We start from the raw sequence: 19,333 nt of genomic DNA, 5'->3' as shown, positions 1-19,333 counted from the left end.
TTTTCGACATCCAAAACTGCAGGTATTAAATAAACAAGCTAAAACAAGCATTATTCATGATTAAATCAAAACATCACAGAAACATTAAACAACTGTAAGGATCACCGGGGTGTCCGACCCTAGAGGGGGAGGGGGTGAATAGGGTCGCTAATCGCTTTCTATCCTATGGCTCAATCTATTTGCATAAGATAAACCTAACACGTCCTACACATGCTAGTTATGACTAAGGTTTATCTATGCTACTCTCTACTTACCCCTAAAAGACTTGCAACCTATCCAATCCTAATCAAACCAATTAGAAAAGTAAAGGTACGCAAGATAGAGTAAATGCGGAAACGTAATACGGTAAGTAAAGAGGTAAGTGCAAGAAGGATACAAACTCCCGAGTAGACACGGTCATGTAACGTGGTTCGGCACAAACGCCTACGTCCACGGGACACCGAGGCTCTTCCGATCACCGTCTTGCACTACGCCACCAAGGCGATGCCGGCAAGCAAAGGCAAGTGCGCACAAGACACCGAGTCTAGTGCACCGCCACCGTCTCTCTCGGTCACCCGGCCGAAATCCACTATGGAGCTTCTCCACCAAGGAGGGGGTCTCCTCTTCCCCCGCACAAAGTGTCGTTGCCACTCCACACCAAGTCGGAGGGTCACACGACGGATCACAAGGATTACTTGCCGCAGCAAGACTTCTCTCAAGGGAGCTCTCGCAAGAACTAATCCCTATTACAAGCACTAAGCACTCTCACAAGTGTGCTTAAGCCTATATGATGTACAATAAAGCTCTAAGGTGGTTGGAGATGATCTTTGGCTCTTGTATACTTCCTTGGTCTCCAGCACTCTCAAATGAGCCGTGGGGTGGCATATATATAGCCCACACACCCCAAACTAGCCGTTGGAAAAAGGATGACAAAAAGCGCTATCTCCGGTTAAACCGATGCTCCCGTTTTTGTCATCACCGGTTTAACCGGTGAGTGCATTTTCTAACTAGCCGTTATGCTTCAACGGCTACCTCAATCGACCGACGTAATCAACCGATGCAGCGTCGGTTTAACCAGTGAGTGTAGTTGCTGAAAAACTAACTCTCTGGACAACTGCACCGACGTTCACCAATATCTAGCGTCGGTTCATCCGGTGTATAGATTTTGCCTCAGCTGCTGAGTTCATTGCACCGACGTATTCAACTTTCCTGGCGTCGGTTCAACCGGTGTTACCAAAATTCCCAGACGTGCTCCAAGTCAATGCACCGACGTACGTAATTTTCTTAGCGTCGGTTCAACCTGTGATACTAAAATATCTCTGTCTTGATTGTTTTGACTTAGTTTCTTCACGGTCTCTTCAATCTTCGAATCCTTTGGACTGAAGAGGTTTCAGGGCGCTGCCCTGAGACCGGCGAGGGGCGGCTCCCCCTCGACCCCCGTCCACTAACCGGGTAGCGGAACCCCCGTAGGGGCGGCCCTTCGGGCCTAACTACACCTATCTTCTCTTTGTCATCACTTGAACCTAAAAGCCTGAGAATGTTCATCTTAACAATCATATTAGTCCAAGTGTTGTGTGTCATCAATCGCCAAAACATTATATTGAAATATGGCATGAGAGGCCATTTTCGCTACAACAACTAGCATGTTAAATATTTTTCCTAAGTTATACATGTCAAAACAAAGCTAACCCAACAAGTTTTACATTTTTTCCATTTTTCTACGATTTACTATGCATTTTCAAACTTGCAACCACTTAAACTAACATTTAACTAGAGCACAAACTATTTAGAAACTGAAGATCAACCTTTAAGGAAAGTTGTAGATCTTAGAACAAGGAATCCAACAAATTTTAGTTTACATTTTTCTGATTTTTCTACGATTTACTATGATTTTTCAAAGTTTCAACCAATTATTGCAAAACAACCCTTCGCAGCACTATTTATTTGAGTCTATAGCTATGCAGATAACCCCCTGAACTTGTTTCAATTCTTGCCCGAGGTCCTTGGGTGGAAAACAAAGCAGAGGAACGCACGGGGAGCTCGTTTCCGGCGAGGTGGTGGCCGGCTGGCAGGGGAGAAGAGGGGGAAAAGCACGAGGGCGACGAGGGCAACTTGTGGACATGCTCGGTGTGGGTTGGGATGGCCGGGAAGGGGATCCCCCACGGCGAGCAGTGGGCGGCGGCGGCGCTCCGGAGGCCCTGGGCGGCGGCGAGCGGGACGGGGGGCTTCACTGTGGCAAGAGGATGCGATTTCCGGGGTCGTTTGGGGTTGAGGAGGACCGGAGGTGGCGGCTCCGCTGTGCTGCAGGGGCGGCGGCCATGGCAGACGGCGGCGAGCTCGATTCCGGTGAGCTGGAGGCCGGAGCGGCGGTCGGGGAGCTTCTCCGGGATGAGGCGAAGCTAGTGGGGTGGCTTGCTCGGGTGTAGGAGGGTCGGGGAAGGGTGCTCCGCGGTGAGCTCGGCGTGGAGGTGTGGCGGCGCGGTGCGCGCGTGGCATTCGCGCGCGAGTAGAGGAGGCACGGCGTGGTCGGGGCGGCAGCGGCGCGGCTCGGCTCGTGGCCGCGACGACCACGGCGATGCACACGCGCGGGCGAGGCGAGGCAGTGAGCGAGCGCCGTGCCGTGGATGACTTGAGCACGGGAGCGGTCCGAGAGCTTCGAGAGAAAAGGAGTGAGGAGATGACAGGTAGGTCCCAGGTGCAAGTGACTCAAAAGAAGACTTCATTTTTGACTAAAGGTACACAATGTTGATCATATTTGTTCAAGTTTTTGTTAAGTCAAAATTTTGTTTTGAAATTTGAAAAACATTCCAAAACCAAAATAAAAATTCAAGCTTTTGTTCACGGTTACCAATTCTAAGGAAAGTTTAAACCAAACCATTGGAAATTTGAAAAACAAAAATTAGCTAACTTCCAATTGCTTGAAAATGTAAAAAGACCCTACATTTGAAAAGAAAATTAAGTTTGACCAAACTTTAATCCAAATGGAACTCGTCATTTCATGTAGTTAAAATGCTAATAAATTTTAGTTAGTGGTTTTATTCATGCATAATTAGTGCTAAAGATTATGTTAAATACACGATTCACCTTAACTACAGGTGATTAACACCTGGAGTGTTACAAACCGGAATTTGGTTTTTCTTCTGTAACCTTGTCCTTGGACATGTTGATCTTTCTTGTCCCACCGGGCGTGCCAAAAGATGTGTTGACACGAAACGATCACACACCAAAGCCCGAGAGCCCCGTACGCCAAAAGATGTGTTGACACGAAACGATCACACACCAAAGCCCGAGAGCCCCGTACGCCAAAAGATGTGTTGACACGAAACGATCACCGATGGAAATCCTATTGAAATAGCGATGCGCCCGAGATCAAAGTTTAGATAAATTCGATAACTTTTAAATAGATTTGAACGAAGTCACAGCGATACGCCCGGAAGCTAAAGCTCAGATTTACTCGGTAAACGAAAATTTACCAGCAAACCAAGTCGCTTGAATGTGAGGCGTCCTTGGCCAGCTTGAAAGAACTCGCAAAAAAAAGAAAAGATGGCGAAGCCGCCGACGAAAAAGTAAATTGCAAGTAGAGTAAAGTTTTGTTTGGTGAATGTGTATCAATCTTTTACAATGACCGGGGGCTCATATTTATACCCCATACTAACAAAATTCTAGTCGATCACGGCAAATACGATCCTAATTTAAAAAATAAAAACCACCTCTAAACAGAATATCTCCTGTCAAACTGAAACCAAAATATCTAGTCAACTTTGCCTTCCTTCGGTCAATAGGATTTTCATCGGTGATGTACGATCACCCTGCCAAATCCATCGTTTGCGCCCAAACGAAACATTTTCTCCTTTGCAACACTCCACCTTGACACGTGTTAAAATTTAGTATCAACAGGACCGCGCAGCAATAGATAAAAATAATTAATGGGCTGAATTTATTTCACCGATCTACATTTTTTGAAAAGTGTCACCGATCTACATAGAATCCTGCAGGGATGGATTCCTCGTTTATAGCGTGCGTGATGTATGTATAGCTTTTCCGCTATTAACTAGCCAAGCTGATCTGCGAAGGAGAAGGTCCTGTGCCAACGCCAAACCTTCGCTTCGCTGCAATTTTTTCTATTTGTCAAGCGTTCAATTTTTATTCATCTCACCAGTCAGATTTCGGACGGCCATGGCCCATGAGCCCATGCTGTTCTTTTCAGGGGGGTTTTCGGCTGACTGTTGGATTTGTTATATTTCATTTTTTTCCCGGACTGTTTCAGCCCAAGCCCAAGCAAACTTCTGAGTCTTTCTCTCTTTGTGTTTCTGCTAGCTAATTCTGCCCAGGTGCCATCCGATGTGTTGAGTGTGTATTTTTTTTGGGCTGACTAGGGAAGATGTAGGCACGTAATTAATTTTTCTTCTATCAAGAAATGATGTTATTTATTTTTTTCCAATAATAACACATATTTTTCTTTTCCTTTCATAAATAATGATGTCAATTATTATCCTTCTAAAAGGAAAAATGACGTGAATTATGGGTTAATGTATGTGCAAAAGAAAGTATGTGTATACTAAAGGAAAGTGATACGTTAATACACGTCTTTCTTTTCCTTCCATGAACAATGATGTCAATTATTATCCTTCCAAAAGAAAAGAAAAAGATGTGAATTATGGGTCAATGTATGTGCAAAGGAAAATATGTATATGCTAAAGGAAAGTAATATGTGGGTACAAGAGGTGGGTATAGAAAATTGCTGGTGTAAAACGTAATAGGATTTTGGTGGAAAATATTGATGAAACCAATCTCCCCTCCCTTTTGTCAAGTCTTTTGGCATGACAAGTGGGGCCTCCGTGAGGGGTACGGTGGGCCTAATCATGGTGAGAAATATTTTTAATTGTTTCAACTTTTATATTATAGATTATAATATAGATTCAGTAGAGGTGATGACCATCCTTCTTGAGGAGCTGATGCCGTCCTTGCGAAAAGATTGTGGATTTCCTATTGCTATTTTCTTGTGAGTCATATGTTTCATGATTGATTGGTTTCACCTCCATGTTTTGTATATGTGAAAATCTTCACCTTTTTGAATAGATCATATTGCCCTGTTTAGTTTCCAAAAATTTTTGCACAGTACCCGTCACATCGAATCTTCAGACACATGCATAGAACATTAAATGCAGTCGGAAAAAATAACTAATTACACAGTCTAACTGATTAGCACGAGTTGAATCTTTTAAGCCTAATTAGTTCATAATTGGACATTATTTGTCAAATAATAACGAAATATATTACAGTAGCAAAACCCAAACTTTTTCACCAACTAAACACACCCTGCGTAGGCCCTTCACGCCTCACTGTAAAATCACACCAGTGACCAAGAACTACACCACCATTTTTGTACCCATACTATACCAAGTTGGTAGATCTTCGAAGCTAGAGCGGTTCGGCCTGTGGACCGACATTCTTGCTTCCAATATCATTTGATTATTGTGCAAATAATATGGAGGTGAAAGATATGGCAGGAATTGAAGTTTATAGCTTCCACATGAATCGAGTAACAATCTTGCTTAACATATGCAACCTAATTTTCAATTTCACAAATTGGGCTCATGGGTGAAAGGTTTTACTAGGTTTCGGTTGGTGCCATGTGCAAGTGCGAATAATATGGCGACAACCCTCGGGTGCAAACGTAACCTAGTGTGGTGTACTGGTGTTCGGAAGGGTGATGGGAGGTACTCTAAGCGTCATGTCCTTTGCGAAGGCGTCGCCTTGAGGATTTCATCCCTGCTGTTATGGTTGTTGCAGGGGCTTTTGTTGCTTGGTTGTCTCCGGAGGTTTGGTCGTTGGGCAATGGTGGTGCAGTTTTATTTCGTTGCTTGTGGAGCTGAGGTGGTCGTTCGTGCACCCTTTAATTCTTGGGCTCTTTTACGGCGCACAATACTACCGCTTGGTAGTATATAGTACAGAGAGGATCCCACCATCACTAGAAGGGGTAAGATAGTAATTATTAACTGTGTTCGTGATGTTGATCTCAGACTCTTACTTCTTACTGCTATTTATGACAAATCAGTGTGAAACAATGGTTGAAAGACCGCGACTTCGTTACGTTCTATATAGCAAACAGAATGCAGGATCATCTAATCCAATCTAGAGCATTGTATTGTGTGTGTTGGAGTGGTATAAATGATACAACTTTACTCCTTAGGAAAAATTAGTTGACTCTGCTCGGTGCTGTGGTTTGAACTTTGAAGGATCATTGGCGTATATACATCCAAATAATCACCACCAATGGATGGTTGACATCTTCTCTTTTCTTCACCTATCATATATTTGTATAGATGGCTGAGGTCTTTTCCTTACTTTTTGTCATTTTTTTTAGCAATCCACGTTTCTGTCCTTTGGTCCTTTCTACATCAGGTTACCAACCAGTGGATTTCTCTTGCAATGTATTTCAGCGAATAACTAATTAGCGAAACTTGGAGCTCGAATGTACGCCATCAAAGGGGGTCACCAGAAACCCACCTTGCAAACATAGCAAAACACTGGCTTGGCATGTACTCCGGAGCAGTATGACCACCACCCTGTGATGCGGACAATAATATACAGAGGAATGTATCAAGATCCATCTTCTTCACGTGATATCAGACAACAATATTCATACTAACATAACAGAACAAGAAAAGCTTCCCCACTGGATGGTCAATTGAGATTTGAAGATACATGTTCTCACCTTTACAGTTGCAAATGTAAGGTTATTAGAGTATGATCTTGTAAATCTGCACAAAATATACATTTGGTCACACAGGCTGTTGCATAACTGATTTTGTCAGAATCATGAGAGTGAGATATAGGGACATGTAAAATCAGGTTATTTTCTATTTCCATTTTCTCTATCTGGCGGTTTCATGTTCAGACTGTATTATGTCTGAATAACATGTAATTGTGTTTCTAGACCAATTACTGTAATACGAACTCACCCTGCAACTTGCCTATCGACAAACCATGGCCTCCAGCGATCCACAATAGAGAAATTAAGGGTCTTAATCCAGGCTTGCGTTCCAATATAAGGTATAACCATGTCATGGTCACCACTGTAAACAAGGCTCCTGTAGCCTTTAGTGGTCACATCCAGATGGTACTTCACCGTAGTTGGAATATCACTAGTATAAGGTATGTAGTAGTTGCATCTTGACCATGAAGGAACCGTTCCCTGTATTGTAGACTCCAATTGTTATGTTTATAGATTAAGAAAAAGCAAAACTGAGGACAGGTTCTGTTTAAACGACTTAGAATCATGTTATGCAACTCATTCAGTCATAAACATATTGTACAAGAGAGCGTGCTTCATTTTTTTAAAATCAGTTTAAAGCTGTCAAACCTTGTGAATACCAAGAGCCTCTCTTACTGAGGCATTGTTCGCCCATATGCTGGACATTATGTATCCTGCAGTCTGCCAAGAATGTTGTGATAATTTTGAGACATCAGATTAGATCTCTTGAAAGCTGCACATAAGCCAAAAAGGCCCCAAGTATTAAGAGGGAGAAAAAAAAAGAGAGCACATTTGGCCACTGACTCTGCATTGCAATGAAATCTCAGACAAGTGAAGCTCTGCATCTGCAGTATACTCCTGGAGTTGGAGCATCTCCCTCGTGCCTGAATTTAGTTTTGGCTTCGTCTCCATCTTGCGAGCATGCGGACTTGCAAAAGCGCAGAGGGGCTCCAGAACATGGTTCGGGCATATGCCTTTGAGGCACTTTGAAAAATAAACCATTTAATTTGTCAGTCACTCTGTAACCGTATTGTTGGAGATGTGAATAGAAATGTCATGCTTGGAAACAAGAATGGGGGTAATAGTGGTTAAATATATGTGCCTCTTGTATGGAGTGAAGGCTGTTCATGCACTCGATGCTTTGGTGGCTGCTGTCGCCAACACTGCAGCTCTTCTTGTATGACTGAAAAAAAGCAAGAAAATAAGCAATTGAATCAGGGAGATCACTATTACCCCATTTGACATTGCACCATTCTACTGAAAAGAATTTAATTGCCAGAGTATTCAACTGAAGTATAGTTTCACACTTGAGGTCATACAAGGATCTGGGCATTAAGCTTTATTGAAATTTGCAAAGTAAATGGTGTGTGAAGCTAAGTCTTAAAACTGCGACAGCTACTAAATTAATTTTGTCCATTCTCACCTCGTATATTTCGTCCGATATGATACCCATCCCGTGAGCAAAAGGAATTCTGGATGGATCATCAAAGTTATAATCTGTGACTGGATTGCCTACGAGGTAGCCCTGAAAATGATAGCGGAAAACATTATGAAACCTTTACTTTATATTCAAAGCTATTAATTATGCACAGCAAATTGTACTACAGTGATCAACCTTCAGATTGAAATTTGGTTCACGGCCACCTTCTTTACCTGGAAAGTTACTAGTTAGGTTATTCATAAAGAAAAATGAAAGAGAAATGGATGTGAAGAAAAAGGGAAAGAAAAAAGAGAAAGAAACCCCGAAGCAATGATAAGTTACCTCTGGCAATTTCAGACGCGACAGCTGGCACTATCTTGCCAGAGTACGAATCACCGGCGATGTAAAGAGGATTTGACTTGAACTGTGGATGCTCATCGAACCACTGCAAAATTAGTTACTTTAGAATGCATAGATGCTTATCAATTAGGGTTTCTGATTATTGATAAAAAAATCAAATCAATCACCGGAGATGTGACCTTTTGGAGGAAGATGAGAATTTGGTCGATTGCTTTGGTATCACTTGAAATGTATCCTTGCAACGTGTTCGAATATGAAAATCCAGCACCAACCGGAGAATCAAGAAAAATGATATTGCACACCTGGATTGAGCAAGCGCAGTTGAACTGAAGGAAGAATGATAGGTTGGATTTCTCCATATACATTTTTTTTGGAAAAGAGATTTCTCCACATACATGGATGGTTCGAACTTTAAAGAGATAGACAAATAGATAGATAGATGAAGTATTAACCTTGGTCCATGAATGTTTATTGTACACCAACTTAGGCAAGCCGTCCACATAACCGTTAACATCGAAACTCAGAGGGCCTGCAAAAGTAGTACAACGTTGTACACATCAAATTCTTTTTCTCTGTTTCTTTTTTCATCGAATGAGTGAACAAGATAATGATAGCAAGTACCAAGGCATGATGCTGGCAAAACAAGGAAAGGACAACTTCGTATATTGTTTACACAGATAGGTTGCAAATGCATGAGTACATACGAAAAAGGACAAGCTAGTAGGCGTATCTATTGGAGAAACAAGGGGATGCCCTCGTGTGCATCGAACGGCAGAGCATGGCGCTTTCTGTTCCTGATGATCGACCACTAGCTGCAGCCTGCAGGTGCATACCGATCTCGTAGGCGAGGCCGGTGAGGACGGAGCAGCCGGGGCCGCCGGTGAGCCAGAGCATGAGAGGGTCGTCGGCCGGGCTGCGCTCGGAGCGGGTGAAGTAGTAGAAGAGGCGAACGCCATTGGTCTTGTCCACCTCCACGTACCTGCATACACGAGGAATTTCACCATGCTCATACGGAGGCGGCCAGGCAGGTAAGGGAGAGCACACGAACAGATTGATGGATGCATATGCTCCATGGAGGGCAACCAGCAGTTGCTAGCTAGCTAGAGGACGCACCCCGTCTGAAGGTGGAAGGGGAGGGGCCCCTGGAAGCCAGGGAGATGCGTGATGACGCCGCCGCTGCTGTTGGAGATGAGAGGGCGCCGCGACGGGGAAGCGTAGGAGCAGCAGAGCAGGGAGAAGAAGATGCAGCAGCAGAGTTCTCCAGGGAACCTTGCTCGTGCCATTGTGGCGTGGCCGGGCTCCGTGGTGGAGGCCTTGCTAGCTAGGCTGCTGCTGCTACTACTACTACTTCCATTCTCCTGGTCGTGCGCTCCACCACTCTTTTTCTAACTTTAATTTTGTGCTGCTACACGACGCGAAGATTGGGCGGCACGGTACTCGTAGAGCCAGGCCAAGCTGTTAGCGTACAGCCGAAGAGTGTGTAGCGTATCCCCGTAGGAAAAATCAACTAATCAAGGGTAGCTTTCAGTCTAACGTACGTGCCGTGTGCCGCGTGATAACACTGTTTTTTTTTTGTACCAGGAAAGTCCGATCCTGTTGCTTACTCCTAGATGATTCGGTAGATTATCCCGCTTTCACGCCGTACGTCTCCTCATTTTTTTTGAATGATATAGTCTCCTCATTTGTTGATTATTAGATCGATATGATGCACCTCCGAACCTTGGCACGGGACATCCAGAAGGGAGGATTTTCTTATTAGGAAGAAGAATGGATGGATGGCTTCACAAGTCTCTGCTATATATGGGTTCAGTCTAGTCTATATATATGCTTTTACTACCCGCAAAAAAAAATATATATGCTTTTACTACTTCCTCCAATCAAAACTAATGCACAAGTCTTTCTCTTTAAGATATATAGTATATTTCTTATAGGTGTTGCTTGTCAAAGTGTGATGATATTGGTGACTAGCTATGCATGCCAACAGACGTGTTTCCGACTCGACGTGATCTCAAGCAGCTATCTTTTTTTTTTTTGCCAAAAAGTCCTCGATTTTTTTACTAAGAGCCCATATCGGATGCACCATTTTATAAGTTGAGAGAAAAGAAACAAAAAAATAATGCATACATTGAGACACGTAAAGCGTGCCAAGTATTTGGAGAATAGTACTCCCTCCGTATTTCTTTACTTGTCGTTAGGACAAAAAAATTTAGTTCATTTTAGTGTAAATTTGTTGTCTGAAACGACAACTAAAAGGATACGGAGGGAGTATTATCCTAGTATCTTGGTCAAAAAGGTTCCAGGTAGTATGGTGAGCTAATAAGCTCTCATCCTCTCGATCTGCAGTTAAATATATAAGCTGCTCCGATCCTATTGCTGCGCCTCTCCAAATGAATCTAAGCCCGTTTTATTACATCTTTGACAATGAGATGGAAGCAAAGGGCGCCCACTAGTGTATATACTGTGTTGATTCCCAAGACCCCCCATGCCAGCAGTTCATCAGAGCTGTCCTGCTGCCGAGGTCCATCGATCCAACATGGCCTGGCACTCCTTGGGCCTGTACTCCGGAGCTGTGTGCCCTCCTCCCTGTTGCGTGTTTTCGGAGAACAGACGACACATCCATCAGTGATTTGTATTGTTTATACCCCGAATTCATCATATCGAGTGCATCATCCATACCTTAACCGTGGCGAACGTGAGGTTGTGGGCGTAAGTCCTTGTGAACCTACCAACAGAAACAGGATGACCAATAATTCAGATGATCAGAGTGTGTGTACAAAGTAGAACGAGTGAGCAAGCAACGACTCACCCTGCGACCTGCCGGTTGGCGTACCACGGCCTCCAGTCGCTGACGATGGGGTAGCCGATGGATCTGATCCACTCCTGGGTGCCCACGAAGGTCATGTCCATGTCATGGTCGCCGCTGCACATACACACATACACATGTTAAAGCTGCTAGCTTTAGTTAATTTTGTGCAAGGAAAGGATCGGATCAGTGGTGGTGTTGCTTAATTACTTGTAGACGAGCGCCCTGTATCCTGCCTTGGTGAGGTTGACGTGGTAGGGGATGACGGTGGTGAGGTCGTGCCTGAAGTGCGTCAGCATCGTGCAGCGGCTCCAGGAACCGATGGACCCCTCGTGGATGCCCAGCGTCTCCCTCACCTCCGTGTCGTCGGCCCAGATGTAGGACAGCCGGTACCCGTTGTCCCGGCACTCCACGGGGAGGCCCAGCCTCCTCTCGTCGAAGAAGCCCGGGTGCCCGACGTCGTCCCGCACCAGCATCGACCGCCGCCCGCCGCCGGCGCCGGCGCCGTAGCCCTGGAAGATGCTGCCGGGGGCGCCGCGCACCGCCGCGCCGCAGAAGGGCTCCAGGATGTGCACGGGGTTCACGGCGAAGGTCACCATGCTGATGGCCATCATCGCGCTGGCGCAGCGCGCGTTCGCGGGGTCCGGCGTCCGGTAGAAGTCGCCGCCGCACCCGACCCTGGCGGCCTCGTAGAGCTCGTCGGAGATGAGCCCCATGCCGTGCATGAACGGCACCTTGCCGCCCGTGTCGTACCGGTCGTCGGTCGCCCCGTTGCCGACGAGGTAGCCCACCAGGTTCAGCTTGGGGTCGTCCCTGTTGTTGGTGGCGATATCCAGCGCCGTCACCGGCACGGTGTAGCCGGAGTAGGAGTCGCCGCCGATGTAGAGCGGGTTGGACGCGAACTCCGGGTGCTCGGCCAGCCACTTGCGGAGGAAGGTGTGGTGCTGGCGGCCGGACCCCGTGAGGCTGACGTTGAGGCCGGCCTCCTCCCGCGAGTAGGAGAAGCCCGTGCCCACCGGCGCGTCCAGGAAGATGACGTTGCTCACCTTGGTCCATGAATCTTCGAAGTAGACCAGGCGCGGGAACCCTTCCGTGTACCCCGCCACATCGAACTTGAGAGGGCCTGCGGCCGCACCGATAATGCAGTGCATACATACGAGCGAGTTAATAATGAGCTACTACTAATAATAATCCCTGCAAAAAGTTCATCAAAATGGCACTTTGTGTTGCAGTATATTTCCATGTATAAATAATTTTTAATGAATAAGTAACGTAATAATAAAAGTGCTTCTATGTATCTAAGAGAAATTTAAAGCTTTATAAAAAAATCCCTGACTCGTTATTATAAAAGTAACTCAAAACAACCAAGAGTTGCCGACTTTTACCGTTGTTAGTTATAAAAAATAATAAACAAAGTAACCCGCTAATCTTTGTTATCTAAATCACTCCCATTATGCGATTACGGAAAATAATAAAAGATAACTCTCTAGATTTGCCTATAAATTACTCACATTCAGCATCATCAAATTAAAGAACATAAAGTAACCTTTAAACATGTATCCAAGTAACCTAGCTATATGCATGTTATTGTAATTCCGATCCTAAAAAAAACTATATTTTATTGTAAAAATGTGTACAAGTACTTGTACAGTGGACTTAGTTGTATGACAAAAAGTTACCTCAGGGTTTGGTTAATAACTATTGGAAATGCTGAGACAATTCAGCCATGCACGGGAATCACAGGAGGAGACGACAATGCAAGAAAACAAGATTGAGAAAAAAAGGAAAAGGCAGCGGGCTAGCCGCCGCTGTTGGTGTCAAAGAGGAGGAAACCTAGTCCTCGGTGCTATGGTTTTGGCCGATGTGCTATGTAGGCTAGCTTGGGAGGACAACAGCCGTTGTCGTCATCGTGGGCGTCATGCGTTTTGGCAGCACCTCCCGGTGATGCATGCCGGCACGCTAGGATGTTCGGTGTAGGCTCCTCATCGCCCCATCGTGTCCTCTCGTTTAGGCGGCCGATACAATGCAAGAGACTCTCAACTCTGCCGCTCGGTCACATCGCCTGTATGACTCTTACACATGCATACAAAGTTATCTAGTCTGAGTGGCCTCTAATGTCGTCCTGCAACGTGCTAATGAGCTAGCTAGGTGCAATACTATATACTTCTTTCGTTTCAAATTATATATCGTTTGGGCAAATCTAGATCCACAAATTTTGCCTCATTGCTTGAGATCGTGTTTGCCAGAAACGGGACGATGGTGGACTGGGTGTTCGTAACATGGAAACTTTGAATCACTGCCTCCTCATGAAATTCGTCCACAAGCTCCATGAGCCCAATTCATTGCCGTGGAAAACGTGGTTTCTATCCTATGCTAGGCCGCACTCCTCTGGAATGCCCGACTCTTATCTCTCCTGGCTCGTCTAGGAAGAACTGCCGCGGTACCGCTCCCTGACGACTGTTCTGCTCGGTGATGGTGCTAGCACATCCTTTTGGCATGACCGCTGGCTGCTTAACACCACTGTGGCCGAAACCTTTCCTGCACTCTTCTCCCATTGCATCCACCACGAAAACGATGTCCGCTCAGTCCTTCAGTCTGGGCTGCGAGCCCTCCTACAACCACGGCTCACACGTGCTGCGCGTGAGGAGCTTCTTATGCTTACTGACTGTCTTGCCAGTGTCGCTATCCTTGACAGGCCGGATGTCCGCCTCCTTGACACGGGCAAAAGAGAACCTTTTACCTCGAGCGGTGCATACTTTGCCCTCTGCAATTCTACCCCGGCAATCGACATGGCTCAGATTTGGACGATCAAGCTTCCCACGAAGATCAAATTCTTCGCGTGGCTACTCTTTCATGGCCGCCTCAACACTCGTGCTCATCTCTTCCATCGGAATATCAAGCCACTGGAAGAGTCCTGGTGCGCCCGCTGCAATGGCACCCTGGAAACTGATAAACACATCTTCGCTGACTGCAATGCTGCTATCGAGACCTGTGAACGACTACACATCACCATCCTTGGGGATACGTTCCGACGACCCTGGGAGATTCAGGTTACCAGCGTCCTCTCGGTGACTGTCAAACTCGACATGATACTTCTTGTCCTTTGGCACATTTGGAAGGCACGAAATGGCCTTGTATTCGACTGCCAACCTTCATCCTCAACGGACATTATTCGCAGAGTTCTCAAGGATCTTGATGCTTGGAGCTGCCGTTACAAGAAAACGAAACCGGAAGTGCAGGCCTAGCGCGACTGGTTTGCGAGTAGCATCTCATAAATTGTCTCCCTTCATGCTCCTCTCTCATGTACTCTCATGTATTCTCTCAGCCTTGGAATTCCAAGGTACTGCTTGTAACAAACCTAACAAGTTTCAATGAATAGTAGGTGGGGATCTTCCCCCGATACCGTTCAAAAAAAAGATCCACAAATTTTGCTATGCATCTAGACAAATACTATGTCTAATGCATGGTAAAAATTATATACATCTAGATTTGCTAAAATGACCTACAAATTTTGAAATAAAGTGAGTATGTAGTACGGTAAGTAATTGAGGCAACAATTACACCGGTAGATCGACACGCGGTGGTGGGATCTGGGATGGGAATTGGGATCATCATGTATGTATGTGTGCCGGCCGCCGGCCGCGCCGGCCGGCCCGCCGGCTAATAACAAAACAATAATCTTACGTCAGTTAGCTGTCACGCGTCTCTAGAGTCTGTGCCGGCCGCCATGAGCATGAGCATGAGTTGTGCGCACGGGCCGAGTTCATCTAAGCCATGCATTCTGTAGGCGAAGGGAGAGGAAGGATTTGACGAGCGAGAGGCAGCAGCTAGCTATGCAGCTGCGTATACAACCGAAATTCTCTACGCCGCAGGCGGGTTAGTTACTGACCGATCTCGAAGAGCAGGCCGGAGAGCGCTGAGCATCCGGGGCCGCCGGTGATCCAGAGGATGAGCGGGTCCTCCGCCGGGTTCCGCTCCGACGCGATGAAGTAGTAGAAGAGCCGCGCGCCGTGCTCCTCGTCCACCTCAACGTACCTGTACATGTACATACCCCAAATTGTAAGCGACACCGTCGACAATCATCGTCGTCGTTGCCAATCGATGGATAGATGATCGGCAGTCATGGTGGCAGCAGTGCTACTACTTGTCAAGGTTTTAAATCTCCGGCTATAGCTTCCGCTATCTTCCGCTATAGCTGTTTCAGAGAGATTTAGTTAAGATTTTTCATGTACAACTTAGCTCTTAGCTGTCGCTATAGTCCGTTATAGCCGACTATAGCCTGTTTTTAGACAGAGATCGCTAAATACCTTAGCCGGCTATTTAAAACATTGCTACTTGTACACAACAACTCAACAAGCTGCTCGTTACCCACCCTGTCTCGAGGTGGAAGGGCAGAGGGCCTTCGAACCCCTTGATGTGCGTGATCACATTCCGGCCCGCTGCCCCCTCCGCCGCCGCACACCAGAATAGACCGCTGCTCGTTGCGACGATGAGCATCAGCACCACAACCCAGGGAAGCAGCGGCGAGCGGCGACGACGGCCGCCGCCCGAGGCAGGAGAAGATGACAAGGCAGCAGAAGAGGATGCAGCCATGGCCGCCGCTGCACCGCCCATGCTGCCGTACTCCCTCGTTCGTCCCGTCTCCCTGCCTGCTTCGCTCGTAGTAGACTCTGGCCTGCTATTATATGCTGTGCTGCACTTCATATATAACAGCGGTGGATTTTACGGTAAAGCCATATATACTGCAGAGCCGATAAGAGGGAGGGCTACCGGACCCAGTGCGGACAGCCTTATGGAGCTCTGATCCCTCGCTCTCCGGCCACATGTACACCTGATGGCCAAGTTGGAGCTAGCTATTAAGCTACTCCTAGTTTCTTATCTCGAGTAGGTATATAATTTATATATAGCAAACCAAAAGTATATATTTATTTTGTAGGTATATAATTTATATATAGCAAACCAAAAATTTGGTAGCTTAAAAAAAGAACAAAAAATTCGCTTGGAGCTAGGATCAATGGAATGAACTCAATAGCACGCATAACGAACTTCACTATGTTAAAACGTGCTCCAAGGACAGGAGATGTAGCCTATATGACTGTATATATATTTCATTCTGTGAAAAAAAAAGTAGACGATCGGACACGGATTTACTGTATATTTAGTTTTATGGACGAACATTTGGGATCATATCAGACGTGCTGCAGATAACAGCAAATTTGAACTGGAATTCCTCTCCAGCGTCCAGCCAATTAATACGTTCTTCTAGAACCGATGAAGCGTCTGTGCACGGAATTGATCTTGTGGGGCTTCTCGCAATCGTGAGAGCTACTGATGCATACCATTGTTTGTCTGCCTAGTACGAAATAACAACCAGCAGAGCAAGGTTGAATCGTTACCATCATCATGCTCTGCTGATAGCTAGATAGATATTGCACATGGCAAAGTGCCCGACGTTTAGCACACGGGAAAGGTCCTGATCGACACACGGCATACAGCACGTTTCCGGTAGTGGTCTTTACACATACACAGCATGTAACATCATCGATCTTATCTGTCCTTGGCCGTCTCTGTAAGAATGCAAAGATGAAAAAGTCTGCAGACTGATGGATACGTGCGTATCAGCATGCGGTCACTGATTGCGTAAGCTAAGCTGGCTGTCGTTGGCTATGTAGTCTGCCTCGGAGAAATCGATCGATCGGTGCGTGCGTACGTAGAAAACGACGACAGATATGCTGAGGGGGTCGACGGCGACGAGAGCTACATGATCAATGTGCAGGGACGATGCATGTCATCTAGCGTGCGTCGCATCTCACCACAACGAGCACAAAGTCTAGCTCCTCCTTTTTCTTTTTTCTTTCTTTCTCCAACGAGGAAGAATCGTCCCCTTATTATTAGCTTCCTTCTTGTTGGTCTTTCTTGATGATGTTGCTGTCGATCCGGAAGTAAATATGAATGATGATGTTGTAACATATAATACTGATAAAATATATAATCACAATATAACTAATAACGGATCCTCGATCGATCATGTTTTTCTAGCAACAAGACAACCAGATGGGAGGAAACGGGATGGATGGATAGGAATTAGGATGCGTGTGGCTCACAACCAAGCAAACCACCTTTACTCGCTAGAACCGGCCGGCGCAACACAGATGCAGCAGCAGCAGCAGGTACCGGATGAATTCGTGCTCCACACGGCGAGAACTCTCGCTGAGCCATGACGGCTCTCCTGGTGCGTGGCCTGCCAGAGGCTCAAACCCTCTAGCTTGTGTCGTCCCGTCTTAGCTGGTTGGGCGGCTCGCTTTGGTTTTCGTCAGCTACGAAGCCATTGGGTGTGTGTGCCTGATGATCAACCCAACCTGATAAAAATATGTCAATGGCTCTAAGAGAGGCTTGTGTTTACACTCGTGTATTTTGATCCAAGCTAGCTGGGTTTGATTCTATAATGACTTGTGTACAACAGTTCAGACAGCAACTGTTTGTTGAACACATACAGACAACTTATACAATGAGTTGTCTGTTTAGCTGTTTGGTAGGTATTTAATTCACTCTTTCACATGAATCATGGTGATCTATTTAATTCACTCTTTCACATGAATCATGGTGATCTAGTGCATAATTTGATCTTTGTAGCCATTGTGTTGCATATATAAGAGAATACACAATATATCAAATAATTCATATGACATGTCGCTCTAATTTTCCTTTCACACGGCATCCACTATGGCATTAGTTCACACAACATCAGTTCAAACGGCATCCACTATGGTCAGTTAATCAGATGGCATCTAAATTTGAATGAATCACATAGCATCTAAATTTGAATGGTTCACACATCGTCTAAACATATATGTGGGACCGAAGACGGCGACCAGAGGGGGGTGAATGGGAGCCGATCAAAATTTTTTCCGAAATTCGAACCGCCAGCCTATGTCTCGAAAATCACCCAAGCCCTTAAGCGTTCTGACCAAAATTTGGAATAACTATTGAAAAGCTAAACCAACACAAAAGGCCTCGAACGAGCGAGAGAGAACCCGAAGCAATTCGGAAGCGATTCAGGAAAACAGCTAATCTGAACAGCCAGGACCGGTCTGACCGGTGCACTGGACCGGTCTGACCGGTCGGGGCTGTGCAAAAGCGAGCAGACCGGTCTGACCGGTCTTGCCTACTGGTCTGACCGGTGGCACCCAGAAAACCCCCGAAAACTTAGATTCAAACGGTGAATCTCGATCAAACGACCACGAAAATCGATAAAACTTAGGGGATAGCTTCGCCCCTACCCCGTGAACATATCCCCAAAAGATCTCGTCCTAAAGATCAATGAATCTTGAGAATTATGGAGGAGATCGAAAGGGATGGGGTTTTCTCTAGAACTCAAAAAATCGAATCCGAACGAACTAGTGATTCCAGAGGGTTTAGAACAGGGCTAGAAGCACAGGAATCACATCAAGGAACTCGTGGAACCATCGCAATCGTGTGCACCAAAAACGAAACCGAAATTCATCACAACCGGCACAAAAACCAGAGAATTGAGTTGATTTAAAAGCCCAGAGGGCACAAGGAGGATAGGGCCTCCTTTCCCAATCAAATCACTTACAAGGTTTCAATAATCCATGGACAAAAACAAATCAAACGAGAGGAACAGAGGGAGGGAGACGCAGAGGCGGCGGCCGGGGGAAACAGAGAATTCACGGACAAGTTCTAAAAGCCGCGCTTGACCTAACACAAGTGAAGGGGTATTTATACCCGCGGGACCGGTCAGACCGGTGCGCTGGACCGGTCAGACCGGTTGGTTAGACCGGTCAGACCGGTGCCAGGGACCGGTCAGACCGGCTGGCCTGCAGCACCCCCTGTATATGATCTCATCCGACGGCCGGGGTTCTTTCTTCGAAACGAAGTCTTCTCCGCGATGCCGCCGTCTTGATGAAGATCCAGTCCGCGGTTTTGGAGGGTCCGCGAAACCCGAGTAGATGGCCGGTTTTGAGAAAACCGCCAAAACCTCACGCGCGGGAAG

The 19,333-nt window shown here is 46.1% G+C and overlaps 2 protein-coding genes across 4 annotated transcripts; both read right to left on the bottom strand.

The window, feature by feature from the left end:
- Window positions 1-6,050: 6,050 nt before the first annotated feature.
- Window positions 6,051-9,891, bottom strand: LOC120691724 (serine carboxypeptidase-like 2). Of its 3 annotated transcripts, none has more exons than XM_039974891.1 (13): window positions 9,630-9,891; window positions 9,350-9,495; window positions 8,969-9,045; window positions 8,684-8,818; window positions 8,499-8,601; window positions 8,352-8,389; window positions 8,160-8,261; window positions 7,839-7,919; window positions 7,541-7,720; window positions 7,346-7,417; window positions 6,945-7,177; window positions 6,698-6,743; window positions 6,051-6,548 (listed from the first exon to the last, which is right to left on the bottom strand). In XM_039974891.1, exons 1-13 carry the CDS (start codon window positions 9,797-9,799, stop codon window positions 6,465-6,467), a joined length of 1,467 nt encoding a protein of 488 aa, XP_039830825.1. In that variant the 5' UTR covers window positions 9,800-9,891; the 3' UTR covers window positions 6,051-6,464. The 3 variants fall into 3 exon arrangements, with proteins under 3 accessions (XP_039830825.1, XP_039830826.1, XP_039830827.1); XM_039974892.1 differs by having other exon boundaries at window positions 8,696-8,818; window positions 9,630-9,888; XM_039974893.1 differs by having other exon boundaries at window positions 9,247-9,495; window positions 9,630-9,761.
- Window positions 9,892-10,810: 919 nt separating this feature from the next.
- On the bottom strand, window positions 10,811-16,407 carry LOC120688043 (serine carboxypeptidase-like 2). The gene is made up of 6 exons (XM_039970172.1): window positions 15,692-16,407; window positions 15,209-15,354; window positions 11,530-12,442; window positions 11,323-11,436; window positions 11,193-11,238; window positions 10,811-11,099 (listed from the first exon to the last, which is right to left on the bottom strand). Exons 1-6 carry the CDS (start codon window positions 16,021-16,023, stop codon window positions 11,013-11,015), a joined length of 1,638 nt encoding a protein of 545 aa, XP_039826106.1. The 5' UTR covers window positions 16,024-16,407; the 3' UTR covers window positions 10,811-11,012.
- Between the last annotated feature and the right edge of the window lie 2,926 nt (window positions 16,408-19,333).

This window comes from Panicum virgatum, chromosome 9N (genome assembly GCF_016808335.1).
Source record: "Panicum virgatum strain AP13 chromosome 9N, P.virgatum_v5, whole genome shotgun sequence".
NCBI lineage: Eukaryota > Viridiplantae > Streptophyta > Magnoliopsida > Poales > Poaceae > Panicum > Panicum virgatum.
This window is presented reverse-complemented; position numbering and strand designations above follow the sequence as displayed.